Genomic DNA, 16,287 nt, shown 5'->3' with positions numbered 1-16,287 from the left:
AAAACAAGGATCTCGGTGTTGTACACTCAGATGTAAACTTCTGCAGCTCTGCTTCCTCTGCTGTCACTGTTGATTTAGCATAAAGTCCCTCACAGAAAGGAATAAAAATTAAGCATGGAGAAATGTCAAGGATTTCCTTAATTTGGCTTAAACTGAGAACATTTCAGCCTGCCAAACTTTAAATTTTAATATTTGAAGTCAAAAAAAATAGAATGGAGGGGTTTTCTTCTGCTTTTAAAATGTTTCAGAATGCTTCTCATTTATTTTGCATCATGAACATTTGACTAAGGATTTCTACATATAGAAACGGTAGAGTTTTGTCCACACAAGATGAAAAAGTTTTTCTTAGAGCAGGTTTATTTCATAAGTGATCAAGAGGGCATTAATGATGTAAAGAAACTACTTTAAGAAAAGAAAAAAAACCATATTCAATATGCCTTTTAGAAGCACCGTTGATGCCTCCACACCGTATCTTTGTAAAACCGCTGAAGGAAATATTGCACCTGGATTATTTACTCATTTGATTTAAAGAGTGTCTTGTTTCACCTATGTTTTATTTAGTATAGCTGTTTTTTTTGTTTTGTTGTTTTTGTTTTTGTTTCTTTGTCTGTTTTTTCCAGAGAATGAATTTGAGGATTATCTGTTAAATCAGGCAAGGCATCTTGGGCTGTGTGACAAATTCGGTCCTTTGGAATCTGCACGTATTTTCACCTGGAAACACGCAAAGGTGGGATAATTTATTTAAAAAAAATAATTTTAGTAGAAATATGGCTATATATTAGTAGTAGAATACCATGTGGTTTCATGTGTTGTGCCTCATGCACTAGGATTACTTTTCTTGCATAATATCTGCTGTTCTAAGAAAGTCTTCAATAGTCAGGTATAGCAGTACTAAACAGTAGAAGAGATGAGAAATTTTGTAAATGCATAGAAATTCTAGTTCTTAAATTTGTGAACTACACTTTTTTTGCCATACGTATTGTCAGTAACACAAGTATCTTTGAATCTATATGACTCCAGGAATGAGAATATATTTCACAGGGCACTGCTTAAATTTAAAATTATTGATTCATAACTTATTGGTGATTTATATAGATATATGTATGAGGTTTATTGGTTTGGGACTTTTTTACCTATATTGCAGTTGGGTGAGCTAAAACTTTAGTGTACTTAAAATTATCTCAAAACATCAAAGCTTTATTTTTTAATGTCTCTTTCTTCTAAAAAATTATGTTTAATATATACTAGCACAGGAAATAGTGACAACTCCTTGAACTACAGAAAAAATAATAATCTAGGAAGAAAAACCTCCAGAAAGTAGCCTGGGTTGAGCAGCATTTCGGCTTAGTATACCATATAATTTTTCTCTGAATTTAAAAAGTAGCACTTGCCCCTTAATTTCATGAAGCTATGACTCTGCCCTCTAAAGCCTTGGTAAAGAAGACTAATAGAAATACTTGGCACATGTTGGTTACCTAAGGGAATAATAGAACTATTTGCTGTAGTCGTTTGGCAAAAGGACATAAACATATGGCTTTGGTTTATATTCAGCACTGCCAGTTGTGCAAAGTTGCATGGATGAAGTATACAACAGCAGTGACAACTCAGAAATCAGAAGTGAGAATCAAAATAAATCATCCTCATTACAAAGCTATTCAAGCTTGCCTCTGATCTAAGGCTTATTTTGTCTCTGCATATTTTCAAGTAGTGAATTCAATATAAAAAAATCTTCTTCACAAACGGGTACACCATTCAATCACAGTATAAAATGCCAAACTGTTGATGATTTATATGTATTATAAACATGCTCTAAAGTTTGCATTTAGTAAATGTACTTATTTTAATTCCCAAGAAATTCATTGAGCTGAACCAATTATTTCCATGCCATTCAACTTTTTCCTAGAGAAATCAGGCACAGCTTTGAGCAAGCTAAAGCAAAATTTTCAAAAATAAAGATGCGATTACTCCTTGGTTAAGAATAGACAAAATCATTGAAAAAAGGCATATTTTTAGTGATAGTCTTTAGGGATATATTTCTAAATATTTATTGTTTCTGGTCATCAACATATTATTAAAAAAAAAAGGAAATTAAAAAAAAAGAAGAGAAAGAAACTTTAACCACATTGCAAGCAATGCTCCGAAAAAAAAATTGTATTTGGATTCTGGATTATTTTTATGGCCAGCAATGAAAATGCATAACTTTTTCTAGAAGCTGTTATATGTGTTCTCCACATTTCTTTCTCTGACTATACTTCTCACCGTCAGTGTGAGATTAAGTAATTTATATTAAAAATGTTATCATAGACTAAGATAAAGATTTAGTCAGCACGCATATAGACATTCAGACAAATAGTGATCTGCTCTTCTGGGTGGGATATAGGAAATCTTACTTTCAGATTAATTAATTTTTTTTTCTCTATGACTTTATTCTCTTTTTATGTGGTAAAGTCTTACATGAGTTAATGAAAAGAAATATCAAAATATGAGTATCAAAACCACTGAAAATCTTGCTCTGAGGGTATTATTTACTGTAGGGAGAAGTACACAGAGTGTCTTGTCACCTTGGGACACAGTATAGCACAGTCCTGTTCATTGTCCTTAGCAGAATCTGACTTCAGCTTTGAAGTTTGTGGCTTGTGTTGGAGACTTGAGAATGGATTTTTGTGCTTTAAAATCAGTGAGGTTTTTTCTTCTGACTGAGTTCACTAAACTTGTGACAGAGATATAGCTGTTATCTCAATACTAACTTTGGTAATTCACAAATTAAAAGGAGTAGAGAAAAGTTATTCTTTTTCTAAACCTCTCAAAATCAGGTAAAGTTTGTCCTAGTGAAATGATTCCCTGCATTTAATTTTGAAAATCAGGTGTAACTTCAAGTCAGAAATTCACAGCGCAATGATAAAGCTTATACTCTTTATCTCTAGATGAACTGGTGATTTCTATTCCTCTAGCTAGTTATGCAAAAGGAAACAGACTGACACTCCAGCAGTGTGAAACCCACTCCAGGAAAGCCATGTTTGTATGAAGATTACGATGGAAATTACAAAGTGCATAACTCTTACATGAGCTCTTTCCAGGAGATGTGTTTCACTTTTACCTACGTCAGCAGCACTTGATTCCCTAAGCCATAGTTTATTTCACAGTAATGCGCTGTAAAACTATCCTACCCAGATAGTAGTGTCAATTTAGTTTCTGAAATTCAAATTAAAAAATGTGCGAGTAAACTGAAATAGTAGCTATTATTATTGTTGTCATTATTATAATTTATTGCACATGCCCTATTTTCAGCTGTTAGTCATATTCTTGGATCCTATTATAACATCAGTACATGCACATGTGCACAGACAGACTCCAGGCACACAAAAAACCAAACTCAGAGCCAAATCCTGATTCTCTCACTCAGGGAAGTATTTCCAGGTGCTGCTCTTGAGCCTGTAAACTGCAGTGGGATGGTACAAACAAAAGAAGTGCCATTTGGTTTCTGCAGCCAGGAACTCTGAAATAGTTTGCTCAGAAAGTATGATTGCTGCTATTGCACCAGTAAATTAATCTGGAGAAACATGAATATCCTGTAGCAGTTAAAAAGTAAATTTTTACAGTTTCAGCCAAACAGAATTTGGGGTATTGTCAGTGACTCCAGTCAGTTTTCTGTGATCTAGCTGTTGAGTTACGCTTAGGTCTCAATCAACATTGATGTAAAAAAGTGGAAGAAAGATCAGAATGAAATTCACAAAGTCAGGCAGAGGGCATTCATAAACCTCCGGGGATTTGTTGGAACATATTTTCAGAAAATAATTCAACATCAATATCTTCAGTAAATTTTGAGATCACAGAAACGGAACATAACTGAAGCAGAAAGTATTTATTTCTTAGCTTACTTGCTTAATGATTTGGGACTGCAGAGCTGCTGCACCTCTGTCCTTGTTTCTGACTATGTATTTCCCACTAATTCCTTCAGAGTCCATTAGCTAGCTTCAGCTAATTTTGAAAAGAAAATCTTTAGATGAGTTTAAAATCCATCAAATCAAAGAATCTAGCTATAAAACACAAAGATTAAGTGGACTTAGTTCCACTATTCACTCGCCATTATTTTTATAAAGCTTGCCCTTAAAAATTATGGGACTATAACCCCCAATAAAATTTTCCTGGCAAACATTTCATTATCCCCATGGTCCTGATGGCTAAAAAAAATTAGCAGTGAGATATTATGTGAGGATTTTGTGCAGACATGACCATTCTATTTACCCCTTACGGATTCTTGACTCAAGGCAACACACATAGTGTGAGGGAGGGTGACCATCCCCCAGCTTTGACAGCATGAAGCACCTTCCAGAATCCATCCAACCTTTACAGTCACAACAGTAATGATACATGTCTCAAATTAACACCTTCATAACAAATACCTCTAAAAATGTTGGCTAGAATTTCTCAGAATTTTATCCTTTTGTTGTTCCATGGGTGATTTGAAAGTTTGAATGCTTCTTGCTGACCATCCTTTGATGTAATTTCGTGTAAAATTATCACTATGTAGATGAAAAACAGAAGTGAGACACTTTGTTCACTTTGTATCAGTATCAGGCAGTCTCTAAAAGAGCTACCAAACTCCAAAGATAAGACATTTAAATTTTGAGCAAGAGAAGGGTTTTTATTTTGCTGACAAAGTTTAGAGATTTCAGTTTCATTAAGTTACTTTTGTATTTCAAGTTAATGCATAAGACTATTTTGTAAGTTAAGGTGCCTTTTTTGCAACACAGACATGATGATTATTTTGATATGTATATGCACCAGGCTAAACTGTCTTGTAAATGATAGGTTTGAGTTGATAAAAAGATATCTCATAGTGTGAAACTTTCACAAGGAAAGAAAATCAATTGAAAAATCACCTGCATTGATTTTATCATTGGTTTCCACTCTTTGTACAGTTTTTAAATATTCATCACAATGCAACCTGCTGTTTAGACCAAAGTAACTGCTGTTCAGTAGAAACAGTGGGCACTTTTTGTTTCATAATTAAAAGAACAGCACTGTGATTGGTGTGGTATTTATTATGAAATGATGACAAAGGAGTACCAGTGGTTTTAATAGTTTTAGCTTACAGGAGCTGTTGTTAATTTTGTCTGTAGAGTTGCAGGTGAAATAATGCACAGTGGATAAATAGTCTATATTGGTTTAACTGAACATAATATATAGTGTGTTCTGGAGTTGTTTGTCTCAATAGACTATAGTAATCAAAAGTAATGAACCTATTATGTGCAGGACCTTGGAGATCATAGAATGGCAGTAAAAGTGTGGCACATAAAAGGTTTATTAAAGGAAATTAAAGTCCATCATTGCCACACCTGCTCCCCTATTATAAGTCTATGGCAGGTCAGTGCCTTCAATCACAACTCAGCATCAGAGAACAGAGCCATGTTTCCCATTACCATTGCAGTCACATTGCAAAAACTCATTCTCCAGCTTTTAAGGATAGTAACAAGTAAAGGCTGCCATCAGCCCCACTACATAAACAGAAGTTCCTCATGTTTTTCCCTGCTAATAATCAATATCAGATGTAAATTTAAACAGAGAAAAGGTATAATTGTCTGGCTTTGATGAGCATTTCCATCAGTTTATATTTTCATTTCAGACATCACTAACCTGTGTTCTAGAATTAAACTTCAAGTCCATGAATACCCTTTTCAAATGTTTGTGTTCTCTCTTTCAAATTGGTATTTTGATTCCAATATCTGCTTATAATGTTCAAACACATATAAAAACAAATAAACCCCAGGAAATTAGAGAAAACTTTCTATCTCCTAGAAAGGCTGACTTTACTCTTTATTTCTCAGGTCAATTTTGTAATATTCTGAAATGTTCTTTCAGATAAGACCTTCGAAACGTCTCAGTAATCTGAGTCATATTGAGCTAAAAATAAAGCATACTCAGATCTTCAAACTCTATAAATGGAAAAGGCACAAACAGGACTTCTTGCATCATTCCTCAGTTCAGTGCAGTTCAGCAGATCCTCAGAAAGAAAAAGTGAAATAATTGACAGGATCTTCTGCTGACATCAGTATTTATCTTGTGACATTTTTCAGGGAGAGATGCCTGGCAACTTCTGGTCTCCATATCTACCTATCACCCAACACAGTTTCATAAATCAGAGATGGTGTCTGCAAACTGGTCGGCATAAGCCAATGGGAGTTGCTTTTCTACAATATATTTATCATCACCATTTTACAAACAGGGAAACTGAGATTCAAGGCAAAGACAGATAGTAAACTTCCTTCAGAGACTGAAGAAAAATTCCTTAGTTCCTAAAATTTTGCTTAGAAAATATTCCTGGTGATAGAGTCTTTTTTATGTATAAAGTGTTACTTTTAGAAAGGAGTTCACCTCCCTGGACATGGTCAAAATTGCACTGTTGTACAATCTGCTATATGTCACCGCAGTTCTCTACACCACAACATGAAATCTTAATCCCTTTGAATTTCAGGGGTTTGCAATAAAATCCCTGGATTGAAAGCCTACCCCTATAATTATGTGTCTGGGCCACATCCAAGACCAGAAGGTGCATATTTCCAGTTTGGGTTTAGATGTAGCCAAAAGTGTAGCGAGAACAGCTGATCTTGAAAGGATTGTCTTATTTCAGTTAGAAAACTTATGACATCAGCTGACTTTTGGGGGGTTCTGGGGTTTTTAATTGTTTGGGTTTGGTTTTATTTAATATAAAATACAAATATGGACACTACATCCTCCCAAAAAATCTCCTATAAATCCATAACTCACTGTCTCTTCAAGCAAAACTTCTTAAAGAAGTAGTTAAGTGTTGAAGAATTTCAAAGCTGTTTATGTGTAGTTATGCATTGTCAAGCAAGAAGGTTTCATGTTTTAAGGATGAAGTTGTCAGAAATGCAGGTTCCAACATAGCTATAGAGCTATGCCTCAGTTACAATGAAAATGCAGAGTTCCTGTAGTCACAGCAGCTTTCTGGGACCTTTTGTTTCAGGAGGTGGATGCTGAAAGCAGCACTCATGCATCATTACTCTTTCTAACCTTAAGCCTTCAGCTAACTCCTGTAGACCTCGTCATTAAACCTTACAGAGTCACTCATAACTATCACTTTATTAAACAAATCTGCATCATTAAAGGTATCTCCTAGGTATTTACTAGATATTCACAGATGGCTTTTTATCTCTTTGACAAGATTAATAAGGCATGATTATTCTTTTTTTTTCTATTACTGTCTGGCCTTTGGAAATGTAAAAATAAAAAAGTATTGGAGTGTTGTTTTTATTTTTTTTTTCTCAATGGCAAAAGGTATGAATTAAAGACCTTGTGTTAATATTGCAGATGGATGCAGATGGGGAAAATAAAAAGCTGCGCACACGCTCCAAAGGAACCAAGGGTGAGTTAGCAAGCACACTCCACGACCCTGTGCCCAGAACACCATGAAATATCATAGTTCCTGTGCACAGCCCTTAATGTTCGCTGAGAGACTCTGGAGCTTCCTTACGGCTGCTTTTTTTAATCAGGGCAGGACACAGACTGCTGGCATTAAGAGGCACAATGTTATTAGCTATGGTATAAAGAAAAGCCAAAAAAATCTACTGATGCTATTTTCTTTTAGTTACTTTTCAAAGACAATAAAGGCTACACTTTTTATTATGCAAAACAAACAAACAAAACCACTACCACCACCAACAACAAAAAAAACCCAAAACCCCAAAAAAACCCCACAAAACCAAAAAACCCCAAAATTATTTTCCACAAAGTTGAGTTGACAACATTGAATGGATGCTTTAAAAAATTGTATATCAAAACTTTGTCTCAGCCACCTGAATGTTTTTTCTCTCTATTGCCATTAATTATCTATAAAATAGTTGTGTAAATAGTCCAGAGGTAAATTTTCTTTAATCAAAATCTGCAGGTGTATGTGGCAGAAGAGAATCTTGTGGATTTTTTTGAAGTATTGGTGCTCATGTTTCATTTGCGAAGTTATGACTTCGCTGTATCTCCCAGATATTACTCTCTTTTTGTAAGGAACAGATGGAAATGCAGTACAGAAAGATAAACAGGCCCTTAATGATCTCAACATCTGGAAAGCATGACTGACTAGCAGTACAGCCCTTCCAGGAAAATAACTTTTTATTCTAATTCATAACACTTTTTGTGACTCTTGATAACAAGTGAAAAATGGGTATACTTAAAAATAAATGTCAAAGTTTTGCCTACCCTGTGAACATTTTTGCTTATGACTATTTTCAGAGGCACAAGGCACCCATCCTTCACTCTAATTTTAATGAGAATGGTTGATTCTAAAGATTGTGCAAAACAGACTATTTCTACTTATTGTCACAACTCACTAATTAGAATTGTTAATATTCTGTCTTTAGGTTCAAGTTTTGGTCAAAATGAAAGATTAGAGTGGTTTGGCATTAATTCTCTATTTTCAAATTATCAAAGGGGCAAAAAAGTGGTAGCTAGACTTCTCTCAGGGAAAGACAGAAGTACTGCAGACTGACTGCAGATAAGGGGGTAAATACAGACAAACTTTCTAAAAAACATAATCATTGTCATATCAAAACTTTGATGCAACCCTTTTGGTAAGTTTCTGAGTAGGGAAGTTATTCACACCTCAGCATAAGGACATGTCTTTTCTGTTGGTCAGGACTGTGAGTTAATAGAGTTTGGCTGCAGAGCAAACTTCAGTTGTAGTTAACGGGGGTTTCATAATTTTTCACTCAAAAGGCTAATAACACAATTTTAAAACTTATGGGATTTTTTTTCTCCATGTTTTTATACATGTGCATACAGTCTTATAGCAATTAAAATATCAAGAACATTTTCTACAGAAGTGGAAACAAAAAAGTTGCCTCTGCAATATGAGTAATCCTTAGAGACACCTGTTGGCTTTGTCAGTATGCTGTATACTCCTGTATGGGCAGGAATTTGTTAACACCAGCCTTTGAAACCCCCAAACTGATTTTAAATTCTGGCAATTAGAGATTTTGCATTCTATTTTTAGGAAAAACAAGGGTCTTCACTTTACTTTTATTGTTATTATTTTCCTTATTGTTCCACTTAACATCATACTCCAGGTTTCATGCATCCTAAAATAACCATGACAATTACACCTTCATTCAGCATTTGTCACTAGTAGCTACAATCCTGTGGTTAGCATGAAATAACCACCTGTGTTTTGATAGCCACTCCTCTGTCATTACAGATAGGCAGGTGCAAGGCTGCAGAAAGCACAAGTCTGGAAGTGTAAACTAATTAATTCTTTCCTGCTTTTATTAACAGCTCAAGTGGACTCTATAGCTCAAGAGCTCAGGTAAGAACTTATGTTGTTTATTTTTCAGTTTTATTTTCTTATCATATTGACAATTTTATACCACTGGTACTACTATAAAATAAAGAATCAAGCAAATGCATTTTGTAAAGCTTTAGCATAGATCTGAAAAAGGTAATTTATGCAGATTCACTTTTTAGATATACAAAAAAGTAAAGTAAAATATTGGCAATAATTATGCAAGCATAATCAAACATAATGTGAAGTGGGCAGGATTCTAGTATGTTGTCTTAATTTTCAGCCTGAGTTAGGGCATACAACAAAATAAATTCTGGTGAATCTTCAGCTCTTCAGTCTTCTTTTTCTTGTTATATGTATTACAGTATTTCAGTATTTGAACATTCCAAATGATATTAATATATTTTACTAGATGGCTTTTATAAAACTGTTCTGGATACTCCTGTAAATTCTAAATGCACTAATGGGTCATTCTTCCTCAAGTATTTGCTGATGTTTCATAATTTATGGAAGGAGCAGGGGGTATTTCTCAAGCTTGCACGAAGAATGTCAACCCACTCAAAACCACAAACTACAAAAGGATATTTCAGACTGCAAATATCTCATAAAATTTCAATATAACTACTTTAATTTACCTATGCATGCACCAAATCCCAATAACTGATCCAAAAGCTTAGATTAAACTCTGGAAAGACTGGCAGATTATTCTGTACCAATTCTTCAAGAAAGAAAATATTTAGAGGCGCCTACAAATTCCTAGAGTTATTAATCAGAATTATAATTCACTACAGCTTCAGTGTAAATACTGAAAAAAAAATTGCAGAAAGATCTTCCCTACATTCATTTTTCATCATGTTACTGAGCTGCTTGCTTAATCACAGCAGGCATCCAAAATATGTGCTTGTGGGTTCATCCATCTTGGGAACAGAAACATCTTTGTGTGATTTATTTGATCAACCAAAAATGCCCAATCTCTTAAAACAGGACATGAAATATTTACAGGGAGTTATTTGCAGTGAAGACATACAATATTTTAAGGTTTTGTTTTGTAATAAAACTGAGGAAATTATAAGCTTCTTATAGCTACTCCATGAACAGAAGTGTAGGCTAACTTTTTGGATAAATTATTCATGGTGAGTCACTCATTCAGCTCTGCTGTGAATCTCATTTTTTTGTATGGCTTCAGTTTCCTGAGATTTAGTGCTTCTCCTTTTTTCCTCTGTGCATTGCTAATTTATGCACCAGAAGGATGCATTAATCCGAAGAGGCAGCCATCCAAAAAAGGGGATGGTCCAAGTGTTCCTAAGAGAAAAATGTTTGAAAAATAGAGGATGTGCAAGTTTCTGCAACATCAGGGAAGCTGTGATTTATGTATTATCGACTGCTATAGTTTTTCTCAAGCAACTTTATTTTACCCTGTGAAACACATGCTGTCTTAGGAACTACTGTGTAGCAGATCACTCTGTCAGAGATGTGGACCTCCTCCATAAGGAAACATACATTGGTTTAAAACAGTGAGCTAAACATCACAGAAAAGCATTATCCAGCCCTTAACTTGGCATTTATAATTTCTGCTGTACCAAATTCCATATTGGGTGTCTCCACAGTCAAGTGACTGGCATACAAGTCAGGTGATCAATTTCTATGGATCTACTTGTCCATGAAAAAGTAGAGGGAGAGAGTCAGGGACTGCTCTTTGGAAATGCAGCCATCGGACTGCATTCCTGTTAGTCATACCCATGTCATTGTGGGAAAACTATTGAACATTCCTCAAGAATTAAAGACTGAAATAGTCTGTTGTGTTCCCTGGATACAGATATTGGAACCACTGTCTTTTCTGACCAAGGTTCTAAATGCTGTGTTGGCTGAGAAATTTAAATCCATGCTTAATTAATTTCCCCTTTTCCCCTGGCTTATCCTATCTGACAAAGCACTTTTGCACTCCTTATTGAGTTTCTGTTACGAAGTGCCTTGGGATACTTCTACATGAAAGACACTGCATAAGCTTACATGCTCATTTTGTATTATTATTAATTTCATAACATTGATTGGTTCTAGAGCATTTGTTAGCCTTTTCTTATTCTGTAACTCGTGTTTCACAAAAGTAGAGAATAAAATAAATGAAAAGCAAAACAAAGAGTTTCAATCACCAATTAGATTCAATAAAGCATGAAAATTTCTCTCTTCTACATTTCAGTCATTGAAATCTTTCTTAATAGAACTCAATGCCAAAAAAATCTTGATTTAAAGAAAGTGAAGATTTCACTAAGAAAACTGGCTAATGTTGTTGTTATCATCCATCTTCTCCTGAAAAATAAGACCACATTTCTGCATAAAATTGTATATTTTTAGAAAGATATTATCTTAAGAGACAAGCTGGGTTTTAGAATTTTTTTTTCCTTAGTAAAATAACTAAAACTTCTCTTGCACTGCACTGACTTTTCAGAGAACAGACTTTTCTACCAGGTATACACAATGATTTATGTCTCAAACTTACATTTATTTTGTGTAACTATATGCCCTAAGGCATATAGTTTCATATAAATTTCAGTAAAATAGAAATAATTTTCGTTATATATGAACGCTATTAACATTTCTGTGTTACTAGTTCAAATTTATTAGGGTTATTTTAACAGTATCTACTGTATGTGCAGTAGTGTTGAAGCATAGTACGCTAAACTTAGTAAGTCTTTTAAAACAGATCTGGCACTCCTTGAAGTGTTGATCATTTATATATTGACAACATGATTTAATTTTTTATTTAGGAAAGTACTGCTGTGGTATTTCCACTGGTAGCTAAGCTACCTTAAAAAAAGACGAATCTCTTTATCACAAACTAAACATAGGAAATAACAATGTGTGGTAGAAGAGAGTGTTGAAACTGAGAGTTCTCTGTTCCATACATTCAAGTTTGAATTTGACACATTTTGGGCATAGAAGCTCTGTAGTATCCATCTTCTGTGAGAAGCAGAATGAAGAGGTCTTATCTTAGACAATTTTGTCATGGACCACTGAAAGGACCAGGACCTTCAGCTGTGTTCAGGATTAGAATGGAAACCAAAGTAAAGTGAGGAATATTGGAGTGATGTATTCTCATTACTGTGTTTTATTTAACAGATGGGATACAGTACAATGAACCATCTGTAGGTTATGGAGTGGCATCTGGGTCAGACCAAGGAAGAGCAAATTGGATTGATCCAAGCACAGAATTGCAAAAGAATAGATCAGTTCAGTTAAATCCATATCTGAATAGAAGGAGTACCTGTTCTGAGTTAGATACAGGTGAAACCAAGTGGTTTGGGCTTCTGTCACTGGTGATTAATGTAGAGTCCACAAGGTGCTTCAAATAATGGAGAACAGCATTGGTGTTTAGTGGGAATAGTTACACTTCCCCTTACTTTCTGCACTGTTGCATCTCTTCTTCAAAAGTAAGGAAAATTACATTTTTTTTATCTGGAACTCTTGTTCCAGGGGTTGTGAGGCACTTTAGATATTCAGAGAAGTTGAACTGTTCACTGTGAATGTAGAGAGTTGTGAGTATCTTGAATACTTTAACAGAGAGAGGACTAACAGAGCAAAGCTACCTGGGCGTCTCCTTTTTAGAAGTAGTAACTGGACAATTCACCCTTTTGTGGCTGCCTGTTGATTAGGAGGGTGAGAAACCAGCAAAGCAACCCTGCAAGCAATGGAACTAAAGTATCTCAGAAAGTCTGTGTTACTAAAATGTATTCCTTAATTTTACCTGTAATGGAGAGGTGCATTAATATACTGTTGTATATGACAACATGCTAAGAACCACTTAACTAACTGGTAGTTTTTCCTTATTCTAAATTGCCAAATGTTTTCCTGATTTCCTTTAAGAACTATTAAATGGAATATATTCAATTATAACTGAGCTCTGTTTCAACCAGTAATAGAATGAAGGTAGAGATTTTGGTAGATAGAAAAGAATTTGGCCAGTCAAGAAATGCTATGGCATGAAAGAAAAGGCCTGTTCAGGCCTAGCTGCATTTAGAAAGGACTGATTGGCAACTGTTTTTCTGAACTTCATAAAGTAAGCAGATTTTTTAAGAAGTATTTGTGTAAAAAAAAAGCAGTAGTATGGCAGAAGAGGTGAAAGTGATACTCAGATGATGGAAGAACTGAGCACATGAAGAAAAATCACATAAAAAGGCTCCAAGGTGTTCCCTTAGTAAGAACTGAGATTATGGTTGATTTGTGTAGCTATCACCTTCACAGTGGTGTTGTCCTACAGCACTGCTTAGAAATGAGACAGAGACTGAGAAATCTGTTTGTTCCTAGCTGGCATCTGGAAAACCTGTCAGGTTTGTCCTTTGGGCTTGGCTTCTGTTTCCACAGGAGTTGGTCAGAGACTGATTATCTGGAAATTTCTGTGGAAAAGCACATTTGACATAATCCTGAATAAGCACATTTGGAACAGAAACTGAGGTGGACTTTTGCATTTCTTGGTGCCTCATCTGTCTCCACCAGCAGAAATTGTGGGACCCTTGCGGTCCTCAATGTGCTTTGCTGAAACAAATTTTAAGTCTGAATTCAAACAGACTTGGTAGTAAATGTTAAATGAAGATGGTCAGTAGTTATAGCTACTGCCAGGCATGTCTGAGCTTCACTGAAAGTCTTTTATTTGCAATTGAAGATAGGATGTTGACAGCATACACTTCCAGCCCTCCTTCCCAGTGCTCCCCATGATGGTAACTGGCTGGGCCAGAGCTGTGCCACCTTGGCACTTAGGTATTTCTCCATGACACATTGGATTAAGCATTCCACTTGAGTCAAAGTTCTGTATCATGCTGTTTCTATTGATAACTGATCTTCAATTAAACAATGGGCATTAATCTTAAGAGTAGCTATTCCCAAGATCTGTTAACAGAACGAGTTAGATTATCTCCTGCTTGCTCTTCAGCTCAGAAAAGGAACTTTCTCCCTGCCCTAGCCATTGTAGAAATTGAAATGGTTATGGAGTGCTGAAAATATTAACCTCTGTCTCCTACTCCGTGATTTCTGGTACAAGCAAGTCTGTCATGTTATTATGAATCATGCTTTCTCAAATTCCCATTAAATCTTGTTCATTTACTATTCTTTTCTGACAACATTGTTAGGTGCCTTAGGAACTTTATCTGATGTGCTAGACCTTACTCTCCTCAAAGAATCTGTTGAAATCTATGTTTTACACTAAACAAAAATGGTTTTGTAGTTGATGTTTGACAGAAAACATTGAACAGTCAAACATAAACATTGAACAATCACTATGTGGTGCCATTTACTGTAAGGCAAAGGTAAGTATATAGTCACAGTATATTGTCACAGTCATAGCAGTGACAAAAAATAGTGTTAGAATTCACCTATACTTATTATATCCTGTATGTTAATATAGTCATCATAACTAAAAAAAAAAAAATCAAGTATTAATGAAAATTGTGATTGTAATCATGTTTATAGTCCATCATGTCTAAGTTCCTCCCTTGTTTCCTCCTTCACCTCCCAATTGCCCTTAACTAGCCATCTAACTGTGAAATTTACAGAGCTGTCATCCCTCCTCTCCCTTCACTCTGCCCCTCCACCTAGTTTCTTTTCCTCCTTTCCTTTACCTAGAGTTTGAATGAGTTGGTGGACCTCAGGCTTTTTGACATTTTTACAGCACCAGGTGCTTTCATAGTTCAGAACCAGGTTATTTTTCAAGACAACAGTTAACCACAACAAAAACAAACAAACAAGCAAAAAAAAACCCCAAAAAACAGAAAGTCAAAATTCAAACATCTCCAAGTTTTCTTCTTTCAACAGTCATGTGACTGGTTTAAGCCTTACATAAAATGTTTGCAACTTGTGTATAGAGAAGATCAGGTAATTTTTTTTCACTCTTAATAAAATGTCACTTTGAATGTAAAGTAATAAGGTAAAAGAACCACCATTCTGTTTCAGTAAATGGTAACATGGTTCTGGGTGACCACAAGTAATGACTTATAAGATTTTGCAGGTAACCTTGGGGTTTACAGTTCTTTGATTTAAATATTCAGTGAACTGTTCTGAATAACCACTAAGGTGGTTGAAATAAGAACTGTATCTCATAATTCTTTTGAGACAACTGTGGTTGGAGCTGTTAATTATGCTTAATAACTTGCTTAATTCCAATACATGTTCAGACCTTTTGATCTATGTACTGTGATCTCTACCTTTTCTTCCTGGATTTATTTAGAACTTTTAGAGACAGAATTTCATCTTCAGATTTCTATTTTACCTTGCTTTAGTTGATACTTTATGTGCATTTGCTTTATAGGCGACTTTTATAAATCTGTTTAACAACAACTGCATTTGATATATTTCTAGCGTATTATAGGTCTCTTTTGATGTCTACTATGTTATTTCTAGCCAAAATTCACAACCTCAGTGTCTCTTTTCTCTTCGCTATTATATTTGATTGTGGTTTTACGTTTTTTTACTTAAAGCCTCAATTTAACATTAAAAAGGGTAATTATAATTTAGTTTCAATTTGTATTTTTCTGTAAGAGGTTTTTTTGTAATATATGTCAAATCCACATCATTTTATTGTGGCTGCTAGATTGTGATAGTTATTTTCAGGTTTTTCTACCTGAGAGCTAGTTGTATCTTAGAATACTCCCTGCCTTGGAGTAAATTTTTATGCTATTTAATATATTACAAAAGTCCTTATCTTCCCCATCACAACTTCTGTGCTTATAAGCACATAGTAAATGTTATCCTCCCAAACCTACACAGAAATTTAGGGTTGCATATGCCTTCATGCCTTCTGCTGCCTGACAGAATGCATCGGAACATTACAGCCCCAAATGTTCATTTCCTCTTATAGCAGATCTTTTCCCTGTAGATGACCACAAGCCACACAGAGATGGAAATGCCAACCCATAACTTCTGCCTCATATATATCAATCATGAGTTAAATATTATGGCTAGCTGAATTGCTGCCTCTGACTGATGTCAAGGGTTGATTCAGCCAAGCA

General features: G+C 35.0%; 1 protein-coding gene across 5 annotated transcripts in view; it reads left to right on the top strand.

The window, feature by feature from the left end:
* Positions 1–16,287, top strand: part of ST18 (ST18 C2H2C-type zinc finger transcription factor) — a 100,483-nt gene that overhangs the window by 24,671 nt on the left and 59,525 nt on the right. For 2 of the 5 annotated variants that reach the window (XM_031066581.1, XM_031066582.1), the window contains exons 2-4: positions 621–727; positions 7,333–7,387; positions 9,286–9,316. The exons of 1 other annotated variant lie outside the window; for it this stretch is intronic. In XM_031066581.1, the coding sequence (XP_030922441.1) occupies positions 7,333–7,387; positions 9,286–9,316 (86 nt within the window). In that variant the 5' untranslated portion in view covers positions 621–727. The remainder of the gene's footprint in view (positions 1–620; positions 728–7,332; positions 7,388–9,285; positions 9,317–16,287) is intronic. 2 more of the 5 variants (XM_031066583.1, XM_031066584.1) reach the window with 2 other exon arrangements.

The sequence above is a fragment of the Geospiza fortis genome, unplaced genomic scaffold, assembly GCF_000277835.1.
Source record: "Geospiza fortis unplaced genomic scaffold, GeoFor_1.0 scaffold53, whole genome shotgun sequence".
Taxonomy (NCBI): Eukaryota; Metazoa; Chordata; class Aves; order Passeriformes; family Thraupidae; genus Geospiza; species Geospiza fortis.
The sequence above is the reverse complement of the archived record's forward strand: the minus strand, read 5'-3'. Positions and strand labels throughout refer to the sequence as shown.